Raw genomic sequence first — 26959 nt, 5'->3', positions numbered from 1 at the left:
GCTCCTAAAATCGTCGTTTTGTCCTTTGGTAACTTTCTTCTGTTCAGTAAACCATTCGATTTGTTTGTGCATTATTTAATTGACCTTCTGAAGATTTTACTGCATTCTAAACGTTTGTTAACTCCCGACTTTTTACCAGTATTGATCGCCGTAGCGTCTGCCATCACTGAATAAATATTAGGTAAAACACTTTCGCAAGCATCTGGTGTGATGGTACTGTACTTGCGACAGATGTACCTGAGGAAAAAGATTTAACTGCGATCAATGCCTCTGCCTTGCTACGCTTCTCATCGTTAATTGGCCAAGGAAAACATTCTGCAATGCCATCATGCGAACTTTTTCACGTTGACGGAATATCGTCGATGCTGAAGCAGCGATTTCAGCATTTTCACAGCACAAGAGTTGATCGGATTGCTGACAGATGCTTGTCATTCAACTTTCACTACTCACTTTCAGAGTCTTAAGTTTTGCGTACTGGCTCCCACCTGTGATCGATTTTAGCAAAAAGTTGGATCAGTTTCGTCGGAAGTTTCCAAGTTAGCCATATGAGTCTCACTCTCAACTTTAATTATTTTTCCTTTTCTTAGCTTTGTAGCAGTAATGCAAAGTAAATTTGCAGCAACAGCTCTACTGACGGAAAATATTGAAATTGAAGCTGTTGCTTTCCTTGTGCATGCGAAATATCGTTTTTTTCAATATAACTCGCTTTGCGGGGAAGATACGGCAATGAAGTCTCTTAAGAAGGTATAGGAAAGCAGCCCTTCTGCGCATTTTGACACCAATTTCGTCTTTCTACCATGTTCCGTTACCGAGTTATGGGAAATCCCCTATTTTTAGCCCCACACTAGTTTCGACCACGCGGTGCCACATCTAAATGACGTCATAATGGAATAAAAAGTACATTTTTCAAATCAGTGTCCAAAATCCCATCATACGCAAACCCGAACGTTTTTGATTTCGAAAGTGTGAAAAAAATGAAACATCCTATTCTTTATCTTACAAAACTTTTTGAGTGCCTAACGTTCTGCGTGCAGCCAAGTCCAACACCCCAAAACACGTGGTTGCTAATGCGAACGCTATCTTAAAGCGAGTGGTGTTGAATGCCAGGGCTGCCACACTGGTACCAAATTCGTAACTTGTTTGTCCTGGCACGAATCTTTTAATTTTATAGATCTAGCACGCCACTACTCTAATCGGATCATCATAACCAGACTGTGTTCTTCATTAATACCAAATCTAATTATCAGCAGGCTACACCAATCAACCAGTCCAGTTCGAACTTACGTACAATTCAAGATACGAACGGCCGTTCGAAACGCAACTTGTTCGTAAGCTGAGGAGTTACTGTACAAGCCAGGGTTTGGATACAGTAGAGTAGATGACGGGATGACAAGTTCGAAGTACCATGTCACAAAACCAAATTTAAAAAGCTTTACTGTCAAGATTGTACAAATGTACATGTTTACTTCGAGTTACCAACTAACAAAACACATTCCGTGAATGCAAAAGCAGTGTTGATGAAATTGCCGTCGGGCGTTGTTCATCATTCAGTCTTGTACTGGGCAGTATCTTCAGTCTCGGTGAGCTGATGATGCTGTTGAAAAACACAGCTTGACGATGTAAGGAAACCGACCATCTGAAAATAAACAAATCATAGGATTCAGTTGAAACGCGGTATAGCTTGGAAGTAAAAGCGGTTGTGCTAAAAACTCTTGGGATCACAATGTAATGCAATTCCATAATTGCACTGTAAATTTTTTACCAAAATTGGTAAACTATTTAGATCAGAAACCTAAGTAACGGTACTCATAAAATAAAACAATTAAAGTCTGAGTATCAAACTAAGATCTTGGAAGCCTTGTACATAAAACGTCACAATCCACTTTTGAACAGACAATTGTATGCTTGCGGCTCGTCTTTCTTGCTCTCTGTATTTTAAAATTAGTTTTTTCGCACCTTGCCTTTCTACCATATCATGTGATCTGTTTAACACCTTTTGATGCAGTTACCTTTGATTCTCGTGGAGCCTATATCGTTGAGTTTGAGATAGTCAGAAGTACTGTGCAGTTTTTGTCTTTTTCTGTTTATAGATTTAGTTAACCATTGTATTTTTTTCAGATGTAGTTAAGTTGTGTATATTATTCCTGAAGAGGACATCTTGTGATGTCGAAAACGTTCGATACTTAATTTGTTGCGTAGTTTTATGTTTATGTAAATGTAATAAACTTGAAGATGTTAAACTTGATCACGTTGCTCGGCTTCGTATGCTTATGGTTCAACAAAACAATTAAAATAGGTAAAAGTTCGTAAATTTGAAAGCAATTCATCACCATGGGGCCCATGATTGAGCTTTGCTCGGGTTTTTAAGATGGTTGCATCGTATAATAACCAATATGCATTCTGACAACTTGGTCTACATTAGGGTGTCCCACTTTTAGGCGACTTTTCAGGAAAATTAGGTTCGGGTCAAATTCTGAATGGATTTTCGTCACTGATTTCAAAAATGACGTTATTTTTTCATTATGACGTCATCTTGATGTGCCAGCTAGCGGATTTTTGCTATTTTGGCCTTATCACGAATATGGCAAGAGCTAGAGACTTGAAACTTGCGCCAAAATGAGCGGAAGGGACGATTTCCTATTTGTTGTCAATACAATATGAAACGCTAACTGCAACAGAAAAGAAGTTATTTTGAAAAAACATGTTTTTGTTCATTTTGGACAAAAATATGAGAAACACGGCAATATTGCTACTGTGACGCTTTTATTTCGGTTGTTAAGTTGCTGTGCTGAGCCACATTGTTTAACAATTAAGTACAGTGGTAGTTAGTCTAGCATATTGTATTTACAATTGATTATATACCTCAGCATTGATTTTTACATGCATATTGCAATTACTAATACTAGCTAACTTTAAACCCTTGATCATTTCGTTCAAAGACCTATCAAACAAAACCACTATTCAACAACACAACACAGTTCAATGGGATTATTTATCACACCATACTGTGCAAAGCTGCACAAATGCGCAAGTCTGTTTTGGCCAAATCATCTTGGTCATTTCGAATCAAGCCGATCACAACGCCTTTTTTATATGCAAGTAATAAATCTCTTGTAAGCAGTACCAATTGAGGGACCTTCAGCAGCGGAAGGTTTAAGATGGATGACTAAAACTGCTGGCAAATAAACACAAACAATAAAAGAAACCATACGTTGAAGTTTAGGGATATCCTGAGGCCCAACACAATACCCAAAAATCAGCAATCTTAAAGTGCCCCTGACAGGTTGGATCTACGTATAGTAACTTTTCAAAGCATTTCCTAGCGCAGAATTATACTTAGCGAACTTTTTAATCTTAACCTCGTAGCTCGACTGGTTAGGGCGTAATTTATATCAAACGACTGTTCCGCAGCGCCACCTCAGGCGAAACTCATATTTCACTGCTCTGGGACGACTTTGGTGGTATTACGTCATCCTAAGTGGGCGTCGTTAACGACGGATGAAACAAACGCTTCTTAGATGTAATTGGTGGATCACAGTTTGGTCGGAGTTGGTACAAACGGTTGCTTTTTTCAAAGATTTATTGTTTTTTGCAGTTTAATCAAACTGTACTGGATACGTTCCTACAAAACCTAAAATATACTTGAAGTGAAAAATGAAGAAATTTACGAATCATCATTCATATTTAATTCATCATCACTATTCAAAAATAAATAAAAGTTCTCTCTCTCTCATCATGTGCCTTCAGTTGGCCATTGAAATCCGGTGTAACGGCCATCTGGATCTAGAAAATTGTTTCGGATTCACCAAACAATGCATGACGGCAGCACAATCCGACTGTTGCTTCCGAGAGCATCAAACTGCAAGCAGTGAGCTTTGCGCAATGCAAGTTGTCAGTGCCAGTGTTAAAAAAATCTTAGTTATACAGTTACGTACATAGCAGAGTCTATACATGTAAAAGCCTACTTTACCTGTGCAAGGGTACGTTTTTGTAAACGTTGTTGTTTAGAAGTGCTGGAATCAGCATCAGCAACTGGTTGCATCTTTACTTTTATAGATGGTATGGCAGATTTTTTCAAAATGTATAAAGTTCGCTCAAGCCCATTTTTACTTGAGTGGTATTAACAAAATCATCTTCATTGAAGTGAAGAGAACATAATGCGACTAGTTTTGTATGGCCCATCCCACTTTCGAACACTTGAAGAAAACTTTGACCATTTTCTTCTCAGCACCTTGTTTTGTGGGAAAGCGTGAAAAGAAAGCACAGCACGGTCTTTGTCACTGACACTGTCACATAAACAGCAATTTGTAGGCATTGCCTCAACCATAAATTAAAGGTAGGCTACTGTTTGGGAGATACTATTGTTACACTGCAATGGCTATAGCAAGATTAGGACAAATAAAAAAGTATCAAAATTGCAGCCCTATGAAACTGCAATTTCAATTGAACTGAGATGCTGTTTGATAAAAATAAACTCAACCTATTTGATCGAAACCTGATAGTAATAATAAGTTCACTTTTTCATTTCGGTAATTCTTAATTTGCACATGCTTTAGACCAACAGAGCCCCACACATTCACGTTTTGCAGTAGCCGTACTATACTTTACCAAGTCACCACAGAGAAAGAATGTATCCTTCCCGCTTACTGTGACGTCACAGCGGTGTTGCAGTTTTTATTTTCGTAATTGACTGATTGCCAGATTCGCCGAAAGTGAACGAAAGTTTGCAAGCGTGTAACTTAGTAACCTGTTGATATTTTTTACGATTTACTGGTCAGTAAAGTTTGTTAGTGTCATTATTTTTGTATCTTAGGTAAATTTACCGAATTTATTTACCTGTCAGAGGCACTTTAAGTAACCACTCGCTGTTGTTATTCAACGCGCATGGGACAACCTTTCTTGACGACAACAAAGTAGGGGTTTCAAATTTCCTGGAACATTCATCACTAAATGAACTGCCATAGCAAGAAGACACATATGGTCGCTCCGAAAAGATGAATCTTTAGCTTCTTTCTTGTGCTCAGAAAACCATAAGATCTTGGCTTTTAAATGATTTGTGGCTATAGCTGTGATGAAACTTTACAATATTGTCGGATTTTCAGATGTTGGGGCTTAAGTTTTGATATTTTCTTAATTATGTTCATCAAACCACCATCTTCGTATGCATTAGGGCCTTTCACTTTGCCTTCCAAAATGTTTTTGCGTGTGTAAAATAAAGCTTATTTACATGGAAGAGACATTCAAGAGTGTGTACCACTACTACTACCACTGTACTTAATTGCTAAACAAGGTGGAGCAACTTAACAATCGAAATAAAAGCATCACTGTAGCAGTGTAGCAAAATTGCCGTGTTTCTCATTTTTTGTCCAAAAATGAGCAAAAACATGTTTTTTCAAAATAACTTCTTTTCTGTTGCAGTTAGCGTTTCATATTGTATTGACAACAAATAGGAAATCGTCCCTTCCGGTCATTTTGGCACAAGTTCCAAGTCTCTAGCTCTTACTATATTCGTGATAAGGCCAAACTAGAAAAAAATCCGCTAGCTGGCACATCAAGATGACGTCATAATGAAAAAATAACGTCATTTTTGAAATCAGTGACAAAAATCCATTCAGAATTTGACCCAAACCTAATTTTCCTGAAAAGTCGCCTAAAAGTGGGACAGCCTAGTCTACATACTATTACTACACTACTGTACTCCACGGTTTTTGCTCATATCGGTTGTTCTTCGGGCAGTTACCTTTCACAAAGGTAATAACAACATTCACTTGTGAAAGCAGCGGTGACATTATTCAGAAGCTGTTGGAGTAATACATAATCCAATCAAATGCATTCTATCATTCACGACTGTTACAACTACCGACAAAACTAAACGATTTCACCCACTCGGGTTGTCCATCTTGTAGTGATTGACCAAGGTCAGAACCTCCATGGCCTGGCCCTTCGTTTCAAACTCGATCAGTCCCGAGGAGCTTCGTTCACCTGTAACGCATGAGAAGGATCATTGTCGACGGCGCATGCGCACAAGGCTTTCGGTCACCAATGACAACAAAAGCAAGTATTTTGCAGATTAGGAGTAATTTTGTGTCCGCGCAACTAACACGAATAGGAATCCTTAGAAACTAATTTCCAAGTGGTGTTTCAGAGAATTTTTAGCAATATTTTCAACGAGGTATTTTCAATACAATATTTTATTTTCTATCTTAGCGTCAATCAAACCGGGATGGTTACAGTGGAGGTTCATACAAATATTTCAATCCAACATTGTGAAATCATAACTAGTTGACGACAACCATACCTAACAATGCAGACGAAAAGGTTTCTAACAAACAAAGTGGCAAGTCTTGAAGACTGGTTTTGTGACGTCACATCGTTTATCACAAAAAAAAACTTGTAATGCCAGCGATGGTTTCATGAAACGACTCGGAAACCAATCGGATTTTCGTTGGATGAAGAATTGTTTCCTTTCATAGCAAAACGTAGCTCACAAAAACAAGCACATGTTTGCAATTGTATTTTCTATGATTTCCTACATAAGTCGACACTTACTTTTTGACTTGAATGGCGTAAACTTTGTGAACTGTTCCAATGAAAGTTCTTTGCAGATCTGAAATATGTGCAAGTGTTCTTATTCTGGTCACAAACTTCACGAAAAAAAGAAAGAAGAAAAGATAACTATCCCATGCAGTGCAGAGAAGTTTCGTGACTAAACAGTTACCCAGAGTGACTATTGACTAATAAAGCACATGACTGTCCTGTCGAATTTGTACAAGATTTTTAGCCTTTACATTGTTACATGAAACACAAAACTGAATACATAGTAATAACTATATTTGATTTAATTTGAAACTATCTGAATCCTTAACAGCCTGTTTCACCTTTAACGGATCATCAGAAGGTTTTATTCAAATAGAACCAAATATAAAATAATAAAAATAGTTTCAAATTATATCCATCAACTTTGGTGACATTGGGAAACGCATCGCGCTAACCTCCGTCATCTTTTCTTCATCGAGATCCAACGGGGCGTTGTAATAATGGAGAACCTTTGATGGATTTTGAATTCGATTTTTCGCTGCCTGGGCTGTTGTCGTGAACCTGTATTAGCAACGGTGTAACAATAGCATCATGACAATTTAGTTTGCACAACATGGGCAACCAAAGCCGCAAAGATTACGTTGTGAGTAACCAAGGGTTTCCCAACCAATGGGGCTAGTCACCCATACTTGAATATGCAATAATCAACCAACGTTTGTCAAGAATCAACAATCCTCGTCAACATTTACCTGTTGTTTCTTGAACTGGTGTAGTCAACTTGACTACGAGTTCCATCAGGCAATTCTCCGGCCATGCCTGTTTCCGCAAGATACATCTGTTTGGATGGCCTGTAAGAGTTTTTGAACATTAGTGGAAAAGCGTTGGCACAAAAAAATCGAGAAACGGAACAGACGAGCTAATCACTACTAGACAAAAAAGCCCATCGTCCCTGTAGAGATTGCCATCGTTACTACTTACATGACAAAATACTTATAAAAGCAAGACAATTTATGTTGGCCTACGATTGAATTTTGGCATTGCAACTCACGCGAGGACCATCTTGTCATCAAAGAACTTCATCCCTGACAAGTTGGATATAGCTCGGTCCACAGCGGATGGATCTCCCATCTGAACCATGGCAGTGCCAGGCTTGCTCTTCAGGAATTTTATCTGGCAACAGAAGTGTTACAATGCAAGCATGCAATCTAAAGCATTTACAACATGCAAATAGTCTAAATGTTATGCACAATGACGCAATTAATTGAAGATATGACTGCATGAAATACATCACAAATCTTACTTTAAAATCATACGCTCTTCTCGTATACTGTAAAATAAGCTAAACTATCACATAAACTTGTTAAAACAGACAAATGTGCCATGTTTTAAACTAGTTGCCTGGTAAACAGCCTCTTTCAATATTATTACGAAACTGTGTGATAGATGCAGTGCTATGCAAGTCAACCTGAAGCGTTAGTGAACGCAAGCAGGTACCCAAGGCCCCAGCAAGCTTGGGATAGGTTAAAAGACCTTCTGCGACTTGGGTATCGTATACTATACAATTGGGTATAATATACTATCTCTTTCTAGCACACGCGCCGACTTCCAGGGGGGCCGGCGCCCCCCGTAAATTTATGGTTGAGGGGCAACAAAAATGGTTATTACAAGTGGTGTTTCAAAGATAAAACACTTTGCGAAAGAGATTTAGATCATTTAAACAGACTTAAAGAATGCCGAAAGCGAAATATAGCCTACGTTGCTCTTGCCCGCAAAACAGCAGCTGATCGCATGGCTTTCTCATACGGTATGGAAAGTTCAAAGTAAAAGGTAGAGTAACTTACGCTGCTGGAATAGTCACGTAACTATTCACTGCACTATTAAGTAAACCAGCTAAATTAGACGCGCAATTTTCAATGAGGTTTTCCCGCTGTGAGATCAATTATGACTCAACAGAACGCATTGTTTTTTTCACGATGTGTAAGAATTAAATCGAAAACCGATAAAAGAAAAGGTGTTTAACTTGGTCGCTTCCGCCGACGCCATTTCACCTTCCGTAATCTACGTCGGCAATTTCCCGCAGCAAAAATGCGTTCATTTTGTAAACTGCCTGGAAAAAACAGCTTGTTCCGTGTATAAGTTCAACTGTCTTTTTGAGGTGAAAATCACTTGCGAACATCTCGACCTATACTCGACAGTATTCGACTATAAAGACTTTCGATAAAAAACAAGAGAAAACACTTCGCCGTTGTTAACGCTTTGAAGGTAAGTAATTAGCAAAACGAGGTTAATAAAACTGATAGCTGATCATGATTTTTTGCGTTTTATTTCGATAACTTCACTGTCTTGATCGTTGTTATGCCCTCGCAGGAAAGGCAATTAATCGGCTTGTTTTCCAACTGTTCCAATTATGACCTAACAATATCAATTTTTTTACGTCTAGGCGTCCTGCATGCGTAAAACTAATCGTTTCAAGCAGCGGTTTTAATAAATTGGGTTTGCGACCTAGGTGTCAGTATAAACAAGACAGTAAGCTTAATCAAAGACTATTTTAATTGAGTAAAATAGCGTTACGGTTATGACGTCATCACCTTTCTCGCCCCCAAGGTTTTTTGAAAAGTCGGCGCCTATGCTTTCTAGGTAATACACTAAACCCACCTTCATGACGTTGCCATACAAGCAGAGGACGTTAAAGAGCCGATCACAGTTCATCTTCTCCGGGTGCAGGCCATACACCATCAGCACAGGACTTTGGCTATAAGCTTCTTCCCCGCCATACTCACCACCGCCGTAATCTGAGGGCGCCTACGTCATCAAGAAAATAAATATCACGAATCGATCGACATTAAAAGTAAAGTACTGGTCTATGCAACTGTGCGAGGCGTCAAGCCATATTACAGACATACAGTCTCCTCGGAGTGGTTGTGACGCGACATTACCTGCTGTGGCGATCCCATTCCCATCATGCCTGGCCTGGGTCCTCGAGCAGGCATCCCTCTTCCTCGAGGCATACCACGAGGACGAGGAGCTAAACCTCTGGGGGGCATCCCTAAAAGAAATGTTGATACTTTTACAAGCGACATCATTGAAACCATTTTGATTGTTTGGCCAAACAATGAAGATTGTTGTGTTATTATCATGCCACACTGCATATCATGATATGTCTTATCATTCCATTTCATATTTTATATATTTTTGTCATACCACACTGCTTTTCCGCGCTTTACTCTTAGCTTAGCACAGTGTTCCCTTCAAAGATACAACCTCAAATTTACAAGTAAATATTGACATGCCAACATAAGTTGTCGATCACAGTATGCCCTCTTATTTGACCACTTCTACATTGCTATGCATCGCTCTGTCTGTGTTACTAGGTTACATAAAGATTTTCAATTAAATTACCAAATACCCTCTATCTAGTTGGCTGGATAGAATTCGTCGGGTCAAATCTGTGACGTAAGTTCGAATTTAAAACCCTTACACCATATAACGGTTTCATTGGCACGTACGCCATTTATACAAGAAACATTCATTGGTCGTCGTGTTGCGAAACTGACGTGGCATATACCACCGCGTCATCAGTAGTTTCACATGGCCATACCTCCTCGCGGTCTGTTGAATCCCCCTCCGTAACCCGCTGGGGCATCTCCGAGTAGTGCTGGTTGGGCCGGGCCTCCTGATGAATCTGTTGAAATAGAAAGAAATCTCAGTTTTATAAACGCAGTGCCGCAAAAAAACAAAACAAAAACAAGGTGAAAACTTGTTGCCTGCTTCCAAGACAAACTGATACAAACGGCTTTGAGAAAAGTCAAGTTTTGAAACTGTAAATTAACAAACCTATCACAATGTACAAACTGTATCATCATTATATAAAAAGCCTATAACAACTGGAATGAAGCTAAACACAGACAATGTGACTGAAAACAAGATTGACGTGACAGTTAACGGGTGCGATTAACGTCACTTCCGACGTCATTGCATCGCATGTGACATAACACAGGTAGGGTATTTAAACGAAATTCTACAACAACATTTGTAGATTTGCACCATGGTTATCATTGACGATATAAACTTCAACATGTTTCCTAAGGCCAACGCTTACAAATATCAGCTAACTGTTTTTGAATATCAGGGAAACCGAGGCAAGGAGAAGGTGCATCATGACCGTTGAATATTGCACAAAGTACGAAACACACTGTACAGCACTTTAGCATAAATAACGTTTTCAAAAGAAGCAACTTATGATTATGTAATGTCGAGTTGTACAAATGACAATTGTTGGCTTAATTATGCATATGAAAAATGAACTTTAATCATTTTCTTATGGTGTTTTCAAACGTTTTTCGGTGCGACATGTTTAAGGTTGCTGAACTTGCAACGCATCAGTGATTATACCAAATTAATACAAAAACGTTTTGTCAACGTTGCATCGATGGATGCAAAAAAAAAACAAACAAATAGTTTGTTCTGCTTATTCGACAGTTTGGTTAGTAGCTACTTGAACAAAAACAAAACTATGTTTTTCCGTAACGTTAACAGTACAGTAGTACCTTGCAGAACGCGGTCAAATACTGACCCAAACCGTTCTTCAATAAACCAAGAAATTACATCATGAAGTATTATCAATGTGCATTCTTAGTAATTGCCTGGCGCAATCAAATGTAGTGGTCAAGAGAAAATCCTTAACATGATTGATAATGTTGTAAAAAATGAAAATAAAATAATAGGATTTTAAGTTTAAGAATGAGGAAGAAGATGGTCTATTCAAAACTTTGAGTCTCTCTAATCTCACATCAATAAACAATATACATACAGTACATGCATCATCTTAATTGCACCAGTGCTGTGTTCAGCCAAGTTTCATCATTACGATTCATCAACTAATTTACCTTTTTCCACCCATCTCTGTTTCCACTTAGCCATTAACATCTACCGGTAATGGCCAAGTGAAAAAGATGATATTAATCGGATAGCCTTACCATTTCAATTTCTTGCGATTACCATTGTCTTCCATATGGCGTAAGCATTGTCTGCTGAACCAGAAGTTCACATACAAAAATACAAAGAAAAAGATCAAACTCCTGATAGAAATGTGTGAGCAGTGTTGTTCGCTTGAGTGTTGTCTGCTTGTTTGACGTCATGGATCGAGCAATCGCTCTGTTCAAATTCTTGATGATTTGAAGTTCATGAAATCAATCTGTGCGTGCCTTTTTAAATTCCATCAACCTGTATGTCCAGATATCTTCCCTTTTGTAATGAACATCATAGCAGTACCTTTTATTGGATATGCCAGTAATAGCTACCGACTTACGGCTCAGTGGTAATGCTCCATGCTCTTCGTTACTGTTTTTAGTTGTTATGGTTTCCACTGTATTGAATGTATAGTGACGTTAGAAGACAGGTGGGAATGCAATATGCTTTGTCATTGTCAGCTGTAGATTAAATTGTTTATTCGTATAAAAGCGGTCTTCAGTAGAGAACTGAAGACAGCAAAATGGAAATGTCCGATGCTGTACATGTAGTCCACTTTCGTCAAGTCAGAAAAACAATGTCTTTTTGCCGTGTTTGCAACATAACTGCCAGAACTTGATTAGTGTTTCGTTCAGCACAAGTTAAATTTGTTTGCAGTCAATGAAAAGCAGCTCAAGTTTGTAAATGTTTGCTTCTTGTTTGTCTTCAACAACAAAGTGCTCGTTATTCTGTATTTCTGAACATATCTGTTTCGTATTTGCATAAAAACATGTCAAGTAATGATACACATACACACATATCGTGATGATCAATCTTTGTATGACCAATGTAACAGTAATTGAAACTTCATCTGGCAGTGCACTGTTTATACGTGAACCAATGGCAATGGAACTGGCCTTTGATTGGGTTTCTGTGGTGTTAAGTGATAACTCGTGATACATGTAAATAAATAAATTTTAGTTCATTTTGCAATATTACTAACTGTACAAATATGTAGCCACAGATATGCAAATGTGTCTGCAACAATCGAGCAAAGGTAATCTCCAGACGGTATTGGTTGGATTTTACTCAAAAAATTTGTACAAAGGGAACACAAAGGTATAAAAAAAAACAGTTTATAAATATTAGCAGTAGGCCTACCATACGTAAAAGTATCAACCCTTTTTTACTCAGATTACTGTTATTGTCTGGGCAGAGTTTGGGCTTAACTAATTTTAAAAAGTAGTACAATGCGTTCTTTAAGCGTCCACTGTACACCTACCATTAAGTTTTGTATGCTCATTGCTCAATGTTACTGTCATTGCTATGTAAGTTGAATAACTGAATATGAGCTTATTTGCATGTGCAGTGTTTGTGAGATATGCTGCATGAAGATAGATGATCTATGAAGGTTTATGCAAATAGCGGAGAGACTACAAAATGTTATCAAAGTTTCAAAGATTATTAGTTTAGAAAAGTGAAATTAGCTTTGATTCACATTTTACAATAACAAATGTCTATAAAAACGTTGCATTATTCTTTGTGTATGCAACAGCGACTTACCTACTGCACCAGTATAATCCCAAGTTTCATCATCATTCTTGTAGACATTCAATTTTGTGGGCTAAAATGAATGCAGCAAACAAAGTTGGATAAACATTAAACAATTATAAAGTTTCATACCTATATAGAAAATCACGCGTTTCCAACAGCTAACAACAAAATTGTTTCTATGAAATTGTAAACTCTTCCATTTATAGCATAGAATGACCACACTATTTCAATAGAGAACAATAGTATGACACAGTTTTTTTCTCAAAACAATCCATAACTTAAACCATGTACATGCCACGTTTAAAAATACTGTGCTGAAAATGCTGCATTTGAAAACGACATAAGCTGTCAAGTGTCAATATAGCAGTGCATGAAAGTTACAACTTTCAGACAATTAAAAAGATCTCTACTTTCAATACAGGCATAAAAGGTAATTGCCTACAATTTAGCCTCAAGTGAAAACTTAAAATTATTAACCTGACTTGCTGCGTAAGCAGATTAAATCCGGCCAGGATTGAAAGCTTTCCATTTAAAGAATAGACGACTCCAGTAGTGCTACAGTCAACTATAATATTGAATACCAAAATCCATACCTTAGCCCATTCAATCTTCAAGGTACAACATCCCGAGTAAATATCTGCTCCGTTTAATGATGCTTTCGCTCGCTGAGCAGATTGAATCGAATTAAATGTAAGATAGGTTAAGAAACATGACTTTCTCTAAAAAGTGTTACAACGTTGCAACCTGATAAATGATTAACAAATAGGAGCTGATGTCTATCATCCTCTGTTCTGGTTCCTCGATGTTATTATCACTTATTGAGGATGAAAAGTTACACAAGATTCTTCTTTCAGGATGCAACTGAACAATTAAACATATTAAACAAACAAAATCAGTCAGGTTCGGTAACTTGTATAATTTAGGTGAAGCTTTTGCCACTGTAAGGCGGCTTATTCAGTATCTTTTAAAAAAAAATTCCAAAAAGACTGTCTGATTGTACAAGTAAAATCATTTAAGTCCAATCTATAGTAATTGCTAGCATTCACTTTTTAAGGTCTGCTACTATTCGGCGAGTCCGATTCGGCGAGTGCCCTATTCGGCGAGTTTTTGAAATTTTATTTTTGGAAGGGAATTATCGGGTACCGTAGCCTATATTGCAATTGCCGTTTTTACATCGTTAAACGTTGAAATCGTGCAGAAAGGAATAAAAATAAAATGTTTGAACTATTAAATTAAAATTCGTTATGTCAGTTCAGTTGTTTTTATTTCTGACCATCATATCAAAAACAATACACGTCAACATAGCAAAGGTAGAAGCGACAAAACGCGAACGTTAAAACGGGCTTGAATTCGAGATGTCAGTTCAGTTGTTTTTATTTTTGATCATGATATCAAAAACAATACACGTCAACATAGCAAAGGTGTAGAAAAAGGTAGAAGCGACAAAACACGAACGTTAAAACATGCTTGTGACCGAAGCAAGTTATTGAGTTGAAAAAAATTTGCGCATTTGTAAAAAATTGTAACATTTTCTTTTTTTTTATTTTCCATTCACATCTTAAATTTTTCTGAAGGTGTTGCAACCATGCCAAATTTCTTTCAACTCAATAACTTACTTCGGTCACAAGCACGTTTTAACGTTCGCGTTTTGTCGCTTCTACCTTAACAACTGAATGACGAATTTAAGCACGTTTTAACGTTCGCGTTTTGTCGCTTCTACCTTTGCTATGTTGACGTGTATTGTTTTTGATATGATGGTCAGAAATAAAAACAACTGAACTGACATAACGAATTTTAATTTAATAGTTCAAACATTTTATTTTTATTCCTTTCTGCACGTTCAGCGACGTTAAAACGATGTGAAAACAGTTAGGCTACGGTACCCGATAATTTCCTTTCAAAAATAAAATTTCAAAAACTCGCCAAATAGGGCACTCGCCGAATAGGGAACTCGCCGAAACGGGCCATTCCGCACTTTTTAATAGAACACCAATTTACATTACTAAGCTCAGTTCAATCATTTTGTTGTCCATCTCATTCTCAATTTTCTTGTATTGTTGGCATTTTATGATTAATTTTGTCCCAGGTGCATAGTGGCCGAGCACAAGACAAACACAGTACAGTACCAATTATGAATACGAATGATGAAAACATTATAAAAGGATATTCAACCATGGCCTGAACACCCCTTTTCCGGAAAATAACAATGCGTTGCACCTCTCCACATGGTTCACAGATAGTGTGAAGAACTTCCTGCAAAAAATATGACAGTCAATACAGTCATGACATCAAAGTCTAATCTGAATCATTAAAATCAACTATCTTGGTTCAAAAGATTTGTCAATGAATTGAATCAATGTAGCAAGACCCTTCTCGGTGGAAAAAAGCATAAGTTTAAAAGTTCTTATTTTGTGAAAACTTTCAGTCCGCAAGTTATAAATAACCAGAAATCCATGCCATGCAATGCTGCGACAGAATAATCAAGCCAATATATATATCAATAATGGAGTAAAGCATAACCTATGAATTGTATTATTGAGTTGCTTTGCTGCAAGACAAGACAGATATATAATATACATCATCTTACCATATGCATAACCTCAACAGAACTATGTTCTAACAAATACAGTACTACCAATATATAAACTTCTTAAAATTAAAGCTTTCTAAAAATAAAACATAGGTATACATACCGTAGTGATGGGATACACAGCATTTATGACAGTAAAGAGTAGCACTTTGTTAGGTTGTTCTGGTCCATCCCTGCACAATTAGACCATCTATTATATGCAACTCCACCCCAAGCTAAAACTACTTGGCAATTTGATTTAAAAACATCTGTTTTATGATGCCATGATGTGAAACCATGGCTGTTTATCAACCAAATGCCAAGACCAAACATTAATAAAAGTTGACAATTCAAATGCGGAATGTCTGAAAACAACTCAGCCAGCTCACTTTCCACAAACTTGGGGGTTCAAGAGTGTAAATTGTCTTGCCAAGTAATCACAAATCTACCGAGTACATGAAGATACAAGGCTCATGCTTTGGCAAACAGTGGTGTGGATGACATGGACAAAACAAACAATACGCAAAAAGTTCTGCAAGTTTAAAAAACCAAATTCTGTAAAAATAGGTTGTCTAATGTCTATATATCATGGGTCTGCTACTATTCGGTGAGTCCGATTCGGTGAATCTGATTCGGTGAGTTCCTAACCTCTAACCCTAACCCCAAACCCCTAACCCCTAACCCCAAACCCCTAACCCTAAAACGGCAATGATAATTAGGCTACAGTACCCAATAATTAAAAAAGGAAATTGAAAAAATCCCCCGTTAAGGGATCAGACTCACCGAATCGGACTCACCGAAACGGGCCATTCTGATATATCATACTGTATAATATATACCTCCCGCTACCGCTACTTTGGAAAAAAATAGCGCCGCTAATGCAGCTGCTACTACAACTAAAAAGTAGCGCCGCTACCGCAACTTTTACCAAAAAAGTAGCGCGCTACTGCCCACCTCTGAATATATACTTCAAAATGTTTAATAAAGCTAGCAGTTCAGAGACTGATCAATGCATAATTAAATTCGAGCATTAAGTGGTTAAAAATTGTAATTTAACTGCAACAAATTACAGGAATCTATTTTGCCACTTCGCTTCATGATAACTAAAACCACAATCTTTGCACTGACAAAAAACCATTGAAACAGGGTATCAGACAGCTGAAGAAGTCTTGATGTACCAATTATCTTATATCTACAGTGAGTAGCTTGTCTCTGTTAGAAACACTCTTGTAAAGGCACTAACAATTTAATTACTGCTTATAAGGGTCTGCTACTATTCGGTGAGTCCGATTCGGTGAGTCTGATTCGGTGAGTCTGATTCGGTGAGTTCCTAACCTCTAACCCCTAACCCTAACTCCTAACCCCTAACCCTAAAACGGCAATGATAATTAGGCCACGGTACCCGATAATTAAAAAAAAAATTAAAAAAATCCCCCGTTAAGGGATCGGACTCACCGAATCGGACTCACCGAATCGGACTCACCGAATCGGGCCATTCCGGCTTATAAGGACCCATTGAAAAAAAGCTGCAACGGTAGTCAATATTTTTTTCGCTAAGACTTTTTGGTCATTTGTCCGAAATGACTTGAAAAAATTCGGTATGTAATTTTTTATTTATTTTGGTCATTTTTTCTGATGAAAATATTTCCTTTCGAGTAGCTGATACAAACCAAAATTTGCACTTCCTGACTAGCTACAACATTAAATTTCGCTGAGAAACGTTGTCGTGTTTTTATCTGAAAAAAGTTAGAACAGACAAACGCTTCTTCAACCGAATTAAACATATTTTTTCGGACATTTTGACCGAATTGACTATATTTTTTTTGGACAGTTTGCTAAAAAATCGGTCAATGACCGATAAATGACCGAAAAAAAAACCCAGCTATCAACCTTCTTTAACTGAGTACCGTACCATAAGGTTAAAGGTGATAGGCCGGGAAAAATAGTTCTAAGAAATTGATAGTTATATAATATGCAAATGCAACAAGTACGCTTCCAGCCTTCCATTCTATGACATGATGCAAATCATGGCTGAGAATTCCTGTGTGTGTTGGTAAAAGAAAGTACACTTACATGGAGATTATGTAAAACAAAAAGTACATTGATCAGTGCTTAACCTGGATATCAGCTTCTCATCAGGGCATTTGAGAAAATAATTGGGGTTTGGTGCTAATAGGAGGCCATCTTCCAAACAAGACACTTTCACAAAAAAAAAATATTAAAAAAAAACACAATGTTTTTAATCTTGGATCCCCTAGAAAGACTCATGTCCAAACGATTGTCTAAAACAAAGCTGATTGGATTGTTCATGTATACAGCACATTAAGAAATGGAGTTATTCAGCATTGAGCAGTAGGACATAATAAACAATTTTCAGAAAGAATTTGTCAGTGTGGTTCAAAAGTTAATAATGCTTGCATTCCAGGGTCTTTATGCAGTCCCCAACATCCAGAGACACATTCACAGATTTGAATTGTAATACAGAAGGCTTTGTTTTTGAAACGCCACATTTTTCAACTCAGTTCTGATAAAAGTTGTGAACACAGTTTTTGCGATAAATGCAAAACATATTATACTTGGTTGAGAACCACTGGTTTGTGATTTAGATGCTTGAAAACTTACCTAAATTTGTGTTCCCGTTCTCCATGATAATCATCCTGTGAAGTAGATAAAAATAAGATGTTACCAATACAAGATATATATATAATATAGTTAAAACACAAATCGCTCAGCAAAATCTGGCGTCTGAACAAATGGTAGTCATAGCACTGAGTTTGATGTCACAATTGTAGCAAACCAGGGGTCAGTTTTGAGCCCTTTTTTATTAGAGATTATCATGGAAGCTCTATCTCACGAATTTCACGCAGGATGCCTCCATGAATTGCTTCATGCTGATGATCTAGTCATAGTTGCTGACTTGCTTCAGGAACTGAAGCAAAAATTTACTGCTGGAAAGGTCGGTATGGAGTCACATGAACTTTGTGTTAATATGAAAAAGACCAAGGGAAGTAATTGTTACGTTAACTGTCTGAAGGGTGACGAAAATTCCCATACGGTGTGTACTGTGTATGGACGAGGTATAGAGAGTAATTTGATATTCTATACCAGTGGTTCTTAACCTTTATTCTATCAAGTCCCTCTTTAATAATGGTCATGTGTCTCGCGCCCTCCTAGATTTTAAATAAGCATCATACCAAAAAAGTTGCATTTTTATCTGTTTATTGTACACATCAGTGAGATACTTGACACTGCTTCTTAGCGACTAGATTTTTAATGCGAGGTTTAACTCCAGAGAGTGAACAACGTAAGTCTCCTTCAACTCTCAGCCTGTTTCTGTACTTGGTCTTGATAGCAACGAGAGCAGAAAATGCAGCTTCACAAAGATACGTGGATTAGGGTGGTCCAAAAAAAACTTTTTTTGTAAATGTTAATGTCTCACCCTAAAATATTGTTACCATTGATGAGAAAATGATATATGTGAATTTTCATAAAGATTGGTTAATATTTAGGGGTTGCTACCGGGGTTCAAAGTTTTGTCGTTTGCCCCCATTTTAACGTTTTAAGAGGATGTGATACAGATATGATATGATACGGTACAGTAAAAAATATGGTACAGTGCCATGGCATATTGCAAGAAAAATACAGTTTAATAATTACTCTATATAGTCTGTTTATAAACTCATGTACGTCTGTATTACGAATTATACTAACTGGTCTACATATATATACAAAATGTGCGACTTTGTATACTTGTGTTTAAAGTTCAGAGACTAAATTTGACAATCAATAACAGCTTTAGAAGACAGTAAATAAACTACATGTACAAATGTACATGATGTAAACTAATATACATAGTACATACATAGTTATTACCCTCTAAACCAGGGGTTTTCAACCGTGGCCTTCGGCCCCCCAAGGGGACCACAGAGCGTTCTCAGGGGAGCCACGATAAAAAGCTTCATTAATAAATTATAACATGTATTGATGAATTATAACAGAATTGTGACACAAAAAACACTCATGTAGGTGTTAGTATCGTAAAGCTAGCTAAAAGCATGTTTTTTCATCATATGTTCTATCTCACTGCATGTTGCATCATCTTTTGTGATTGTAACGTAACAATTAAGGATACGCTTGATTTACTAGCGTAGTCTATTACGAAAAAGAAAGCATTAAATCATTTAATCATTCGTTAACTGTTTTTATTGATTTCGTTTCATTGTTCTTTAAACAAATACATTTTTATTTTGCTCAAGGGGGCCATGGTCTTTTAGAGCCACAGTCTGGGGGGCCATGACTCAGATAAGGTTGAGAACCACTGTCTAAACCCTTGACAGCCTGTTTCACCCTAAAAGGGTAATCATCAGAAAGTCCTCCTTTTAGGTTAAAACAGGCTGTCAAGGGTTTAGAGCAGTGGTTCCCAACCTTTTTGACCTTGCGGCACCCTATCGAAGAGATAAATAGTTTGCGGCATCCTGGCAAAACTGGGTCAATTTTATGAGATTTCTGTATTTCAAGTAACTGTATGAAATAGCACAGAATGAGTTGTACAGTATAGCGCGCATAAATAAATGTATTTATTCAAAATTTAGTGTGAAATTTGGGCTTGACTTCTTGCACAAGTCCCTTAATATCTCGAGGCACATTCGACAAAGCCACCCACATTTCTTCCTCGACTATAAGCAGTCGTTCTCGTTTTTTTAGTTTTAATGTTCGTTTGTACGGAAAATCCACTAATTTGGAGACCCAATTGTAATCGCAAAGCAATTCACAAAATATATTCATATAAGTATAAAGCAGTGCTCCGCAACCGGTGTGCCGCGGGATAACTATCATCAGAACATACTTTTTGAAAAGAAAGGAGTTTTTATGTTTTAAAAATTCTCGCTTTACCACTGCAAGACAACTCAAACTCTAGCTAGACTTCCCACAGTGCATTTATGATTTTTTTCCCTCACATTGAAGTTTTCGCAATGGGAAGGCTGCCCTAGTTTTAAAAAAGGCTGGTTAACGTGGTAGTGCGTTTTTAGAAGTCAGGCTAGGTCATTTTGAATTGTCAGTTAGCAGTGTTTAATGAAAAATTTCGTAATATTGAAAGCACAGCTATTAAGTTTAGTAGCCAACGTTTTGTCAATGGCGAGTCCATAACAAACGAGTAGCCTAATTATTTTGCAAAGAACTTCCAGCCAGGAACGAACGACTGGCCAGGAAATTTTAGAGTGACCAACGAGTTTTTCATAACCCATGGTATCCATTGGAATAACTGCATCAACGTTTGCACAGATGGTGCTTCAGCAATGGTGGGCGAAGGAAGAAGTTTAGCTGCATGGGTAAAACGTCAAAATCCAGCCATTCAACTTATGTATTGCTGCTTACACAGGGAAGCCTTGATGATCAAACATTTTACAAGGGAGCTGACAGAAACAATGAATGACTGTATCCAAATTGTTAACTTTATTAAAGCAAGAAACAAGCGCAAATATCTCATTAAAAAGATGATAGTTATTTTTTACATTTTGAAAATGTGTCGGCCGAATTGTGCCGCAAAATTTTAAAGAGTTTTTAAGTGTGCCGTGAGTAAATAAAGGTTGCGGAGCACTGGTATAAAGAATAAATCAATTATAACTTAGCCTTTTCTCGATTAGCTATGTAGGCTATCGTGTTTGTATGCGCAAGTATGGTATCCCCCATGCAAAAGTTTCTATTTTATAGTGGTTCGCAAACAATCGTGCAATTTTATAATCGTGCTAGGTCACACAATCCGATAATCCATCACTGCAATTTGACTTTGTGCGCCGTGAAACGCAAAATAAAATCATGAAACCTGGCAATAATGATGCGTTTCAAACGTTTTTATGGAAAAAACAGCAACGATTCAAAATCTCTTTCACGCTGTTATTCCTGGGCGAGAAAACAAAGGCTTATTGTGGATTAGAGTTAAAATAAATAAATAAATTCCACACTTAACGGGTTAAAGTTAAAATATCTCGCGGCACCCTTGAGCATTGCAATTGGCACCCCGGTTGGGACATTGCCGAGCGTGGAGTGGCGTTGATCACGGAATACAACACATTACACACATGTGACGAAGAACAAAAACAGTATCTTTTGCGTGTCGTCGCCGATCACCGTCAGCGATATCCAGACTGCAGTAGAAAGACCCTCGCGCAATAATTCCTGTATGTAGTTTATTTGTTGTATTCTAAAGCTGTTAATGAATGTCCAATTTAGTCTCTGAATTTTAAACACAAGTATACAAAGTCGCAGCGGTGACGCGCTCGCTTTCCAATTATGCAATCCTGGTTTGACTCCCGGCTTATACTGGTTGTTGACAAACACCGCCCACGCCCACCTCTACCCAGGGTATAATATATTGGGTGGGCGTAGTTGCTGAAGTAAAGGCGGCCGAAAGAAAGGAACTGGCCACCCTACTCTCGTTAGTGCCGAAGGCTTAGTATAATGAGAACCTCATCCCTCGATGCTTGTATTCAAGTATGGGACTCACCTTTACCTTATACAAAGTCGCACATTTCGTACATGTACACCAGTTAGTATAATTCGTAATACAGACACATGAGTTTATAAACAGACCATAGAGTAATTATTAAACTGTATTTTTATTGCAATATACAATGGCACTGTACCATATTTTTTACTGTACCGTATCATATCATATCCTCTCGAAACGTTAAAATGGGGGCAAACGACAAAACTTTGAACCCCGGTAGCAACCCCTAAATATCAACCAATCTTTATGAAAATTCACATATATCATTTTCTCATCAATGGTAACAATATTTTAGGATGAGACATTAACATTTACAAAAAAAGTTTTTTTTGGACCACCCTAACGTGGATCCAAACATTTTTAGAATTCGAAGAGCCCGAGTTGCGATAAGAGGGTAAACAGGAAGGTAATTGGCCCAGAACGTCCCAAGTTCCAGTTCTTTGAAGTCTTCTTTAGCTGTGGAGTTGAACTTCATCTCAAGAAACTCCTCTTGTCCTTCTTCGAAAATATCAACTACTTCGCATTGAAACGGGTTTCTGATGAACTTCCAGGTTTCACGCTTCTGATCCAGATCTGGAACTATTTGATGAACTCCGCTTTCAATTCATTAAGGTGGGTTTATATTTGTTTCTTCAACTCAGACTCAAAGTTACCATCTTTGAGAGCAGAATCCAAGTTACTGAAGCTTGCTGGATTTCCTTGTTCAATTCGACTCTTCCAGAAGTCGAGTTTGGCTATAAAAGTTCGAATGATGTCATGATGCTTAATGATGATTGATGTTTTTCACTTGAAGCTTAAAGTTGAGAGTATTCAATGGTAGAATGAGGTTATTCAATGGTTGAGAGTATTCAAAAAATTGAAGATGTTGTAGAGCTTGCGCCCCTCTTGAGAGATGCTTCACGGCCCCCTGGGTGGGCGCGCCCCTCCCCGGTTAAGAACCACTGCTCTAATTCATACCACAGAGCTGAAGTTGCTTTTGCCAGTCAATTGAATCTTTCTTTTTATGGAATAAAACAACCAAGCCAACTTTTTATGTTAGCCATCCTATAAGTCATGAAACAACACTTACATTGTTGCCTCTATCAGGACTTCCGTTTTCAGCCAACCTTGCTCGTTTAGCTTCATATGACATTTTTGTAACACAACTATCTCAAGTAAATGCTATGATGATAAATGTTCTAAAAACATATCAAGATAAAATTCAGAGTGGAATCGCAATACCTACTTCAAAAATTAATGTCAGATATACAGTACATCGACGGTCGAAAACAAAAAAGTTGTAAGGGACATTTTGAGAAATTTCCTTTTTTGCATTTTCAAAACCTATGCACTTAGAGCTATCCACTACTATTTTACTACTATAGTTACAGATATTAATGCTCAAAGTAGGCTAAAAGCATTAACAAAATTCAAATAAGAAAATTGTTTTTTTTTGCCTTTTACTCCAAAGTGTAAAAATGCACTTAAAACTTTTTTGTTTTCGACAGTCGATATATATTGATAATAAATCAAATATAGTTATTACTAAACCCTCTAAACCCTTGACAGCCTGTTTCACCTAAAGGATGATCATCAGAAGGTTCTGAAAAACATGCAAAAACAATAAATCGGTAACACCTGAAAAGATATTAAATATTATATATAACCTTAATTTAATCTGCAAAAAAAACATCAAAATTACATAGGGCCAACTCCATCTATTACAGTGGTTCCCAACCTTTTTGTTGTCACAAACCCCTTTAGACAAATTATTAATTCTGCGGACCCCTACCTAAATTTTGCCTGAAACTCAATTAACATACTATATATATTGACTATTGCAAAGAAATTTATTTTCACACGAGTCAGTTCAATCACAGTAGGCTACTATTGACTATTGTAATAATTATGCTACTCAGCTACTGAACAGTGTCATATTGCATTGCCGCTGTGACTCCTGCGGAAAATGTCAGGTTAAACAATTGCTCAAATAAGAAAATAAATGGATTGTTCAAGAAATGTCAGCAGTATTTGAATATTAAGGTGACCCAAAGTGCCATGCCGAAACTTTTTCAACGTAAGCAAATTTAATGAGATGGTTGTTGTTGCCTTTCCCGAACTAAACGACTGAACTGCGGTTGAGTTTTTGACAATGCAACACGCATGTCATCTTCAACGTCCACTGTCCAGGCGATTTCGATGTTGTTTTCATTGTAACAAGAGCTGAGAATCCTGTCTCGCAAAGGTTAAGTGGTTATGAATGGTAACAAAACAATAATCGCTTGCTTTGCCAAGAATGGGTAGGTTTGCAGTTGTGAGCATCAAAATTCTTCCACAGTTTTTGAATGAAACTCAATGCGTAATAACTCTTTTGATCTCAAATCAATTAGGTCATCTTTACTGAGATCGTCATCGCTAATGTTGTTCAAGTCAAAAAGAAAAGGATTTCGAATCCATGTTTCAACTTCGTTCGGCAGGTGTTCTAAATTAAAATAATTTTGAAATGAGATTTGCTGGGTTTCAAGTGTGCGCAAAATTTTTCTCTCATAGAGATCAAAAGAGTACATTCTCTTTGAGTTTCATCCATCAAGATAAGATCTTCTAACATTGGAAAGTTAGCGTAATTACCTGCTTCCAATCTGCGTTTCTAAACTGGCAACTTGGCTAAAAACGCTTTCAGTTTTTCAGCTGCATCAGTTATCATCACACCTGGTCTTTGAATGCCACGATTAACATTTTTAATATGACCGAAAATATCGGCAAAGTAGGCCATGCCGTATAGAAAACTTTTACTCTCGAACAATTTTGAGAGGGGACTTCCTTTTGCTTTCAAAAGAGTTCATACTTCATTTTTTAGCTGCTGCAGTCGTTTTAAAACTTCTCTGGATAACCAACGTACCTCAGAATGACAGCCTACAAAAGTACTCCGTCATCTGACCCTACTTCTTGACAGAGCGCTTTAAAAGTACGGTGGTTAGTGGTTACAGCTCTGCTTTTGAGGAAATTAACGACTTTCATGCAACTCGTCAGAATTTTCTTGATACTTGTTCGTAAAGTTTTTGCTGCTAAGGCGTAGGCTACCTGTGCAAGAAGCAATGGGTAACAACCATGAAAGGAGCTTCGTTTTTTACTAAAGCAGCAAATCCGGATTTGTTCCCAAGCATAGCTGGTGCTCTATCCGTGCATAATTGCATATAGGCCTAACTTGGAACAAAGTATATTTTTTTTCTCCAAAACTCATCAAGGTAATCACGGACCCCCAAATGCTTTCTCATGGACCCCCAAGGGGTCCGCGAGCCCCAGGTTGGGAACCACTGATCTATTATCACAAAAGCCTCAATTAAAACGCTCAAACTGAAAATCAAGCAGATTGATACCAACATCTGTGACGTCACAAAGAAGCAAAATGCAATTAAGATGAGATAACCTGTAGCATTCAAATAAAACTTAATTTATTCTGAAGTATTTGAGTTTAAATTTGTTTCGATGACGACATTTACCCACCATTCAGAATGCTTGTTCAGAAGGTGGTTACAATCTGGCTTTAGAATGGCCAGTTTTTCAGCGAGACAGAGGTCACAATTATTGCGACCACCTCCACTGTAAGGCTGAGCGGGAAAAAATGTTCTCACAACGGGAAATTATGTTCTCACAACAATTGTTCAATGTTTATGCTATGCAATGACGATTTGTATCGCTAGTTTCTGTGTTATTTCTCGACGGACAAATATGACCGATCTAGAGGGTACTTTCCGCGGACGTCATATGCTGTGACGGCGGACATGTCCGCCGTGAACTTTGAGGTCTGTAATAGTATTACAGTTGAATATTTTGTGCAATCTATGATGGGGTGGAAAATGGATGGAAATGAGTCTGAAAAGACTGCAAGCTGAAATCAACCTGCAAGCTGAAAGAAGGATTTAACCATAAAATTTACCGACTCCTTTTCCTAGATGTGCTCGAGTTATTAGCAGGGTTGTAGGGGTAGCAAACTTTCTCTGTAAAACCCCTTTTCAAAAGGGCATCATTATAAACAGATGCGGTTTTATCAAATTCATTCTAGCCAAATGAAGTGGCAGACAATCGTTGTGCAATCATAAGTGGAATTTGTCTCTTAATATTAGATGGGTTGTTGGACTGGGCATGGGTGTAAATTGGATCACTGTTGAGATTTCGGTAAGGCCAGAATTTACCAGATAGAGACGAAATCGGTTAATCGTATCACAGATTTGCCAGACGTTTTGATACGAATATACGATTGATCCGTTTAACCAATTTTCTAAAAAAAAAAGTTTGTGAATGGGCGTAAATGTTGAGAAGACGTCTGTGCTGACTAGGCTGCAACACACATTACACCCATAGGCGTCGACTTTTTCTTAGAAGAGAGGAATTCTGGGTGGGCAAGAGTTTTCAAACAGATTTCATTGAATGTGTATGTTCGGAAATTCCCAATGGTTAGTCTTTCTCACAAAGACTGCAATTAGCGTCGCTGCAGCAATTAAGCTTTAATAGGTTTGATGTTTGCTTTCTTGCGCCTTGCGATCTTATGAGCGCTGCCAAACTAAACAAACTTCTTTTATGTTTTCCTTTGCGACCTAAAAAACGCGTGACTCGTGACCTGTTAAGTTTAAAGTGGCGCCTTCGAATTTGCCGCAAAATGTTCGAACAGGTGACTATAGTAACAAGTACCATCAGGGTTAAGACGCATCCACTGGAATTCGGAAAAAAAGCTTCCTTTGCATAACACGACCTTCCCGAGCCGGAAGCTGATCCGGCAGCATGCTAACGTCAAATGGAGCAGGTAGAAATCCATGGCTCATGCTGTTTTTTACAACTACCGGTGCATTGCCTGAGACATTGACTTC

General features: G+C 37.6%; 1 protein-coding gene across 1 annotated transcript; it reads right to left on the bottom strand.

Annotated features, from left to right (window-relative positions):
* Positions 1-1416: 1416 nt before the first annotated feature.
* On the bottom strand, positions 1417-23295 carry LOC145777553 (heterogeneous nuclear ribonucleoprotein L-like). Its single transcript, XM_082588969.1, has 15 exons — positions 23185-23295; positions 18230-18264; positions 15732-15801; positions 15206-15291; positions 13632-13728; positions 13048-13108; positions 10136-10219; positions 9474-9583; positions 9193-9339; positions 7586-7707; positions 7287-7385; positions 6993-7098; positions 6550-6607; positions 5887-5982; positions 1417-1636 (listed from the first exon to the last, which is right to left on the bottom strand). The coding sequence occupies exons 1-15, from the start codon at positions 23245-23247 to the stop codon at positions 1572-1574; spliced, it is 1299 nt and encodes a 432-aa protein (XP_082445095.1). The 5' UTR covers positions 23248-23295; the 3' UTR covers positions 1417-1571.
* Between the last annotated feature and the right edge of the window lie 3664 nt (positions 23296-26959).

Source organism: Aplidium turbinatum, chromosome 1, assembly GCF_918807975.1.
Source record: "Aplidium turbinatum chromosome 1, kaAplTurb1.1, whole genome shotgun sequence".
Taxonomy (NCBI): Eukaryota; Metazoa; Chordata; class Ascidiacea; order Aplousobranchia; family Polyclinidae; genus Aplidium; species Aplidium turbinatum.
Note: the sequence above shows the minus strand (reverse complement) of the source record. Positions and strands in the feature narration are given on the sequence as shown.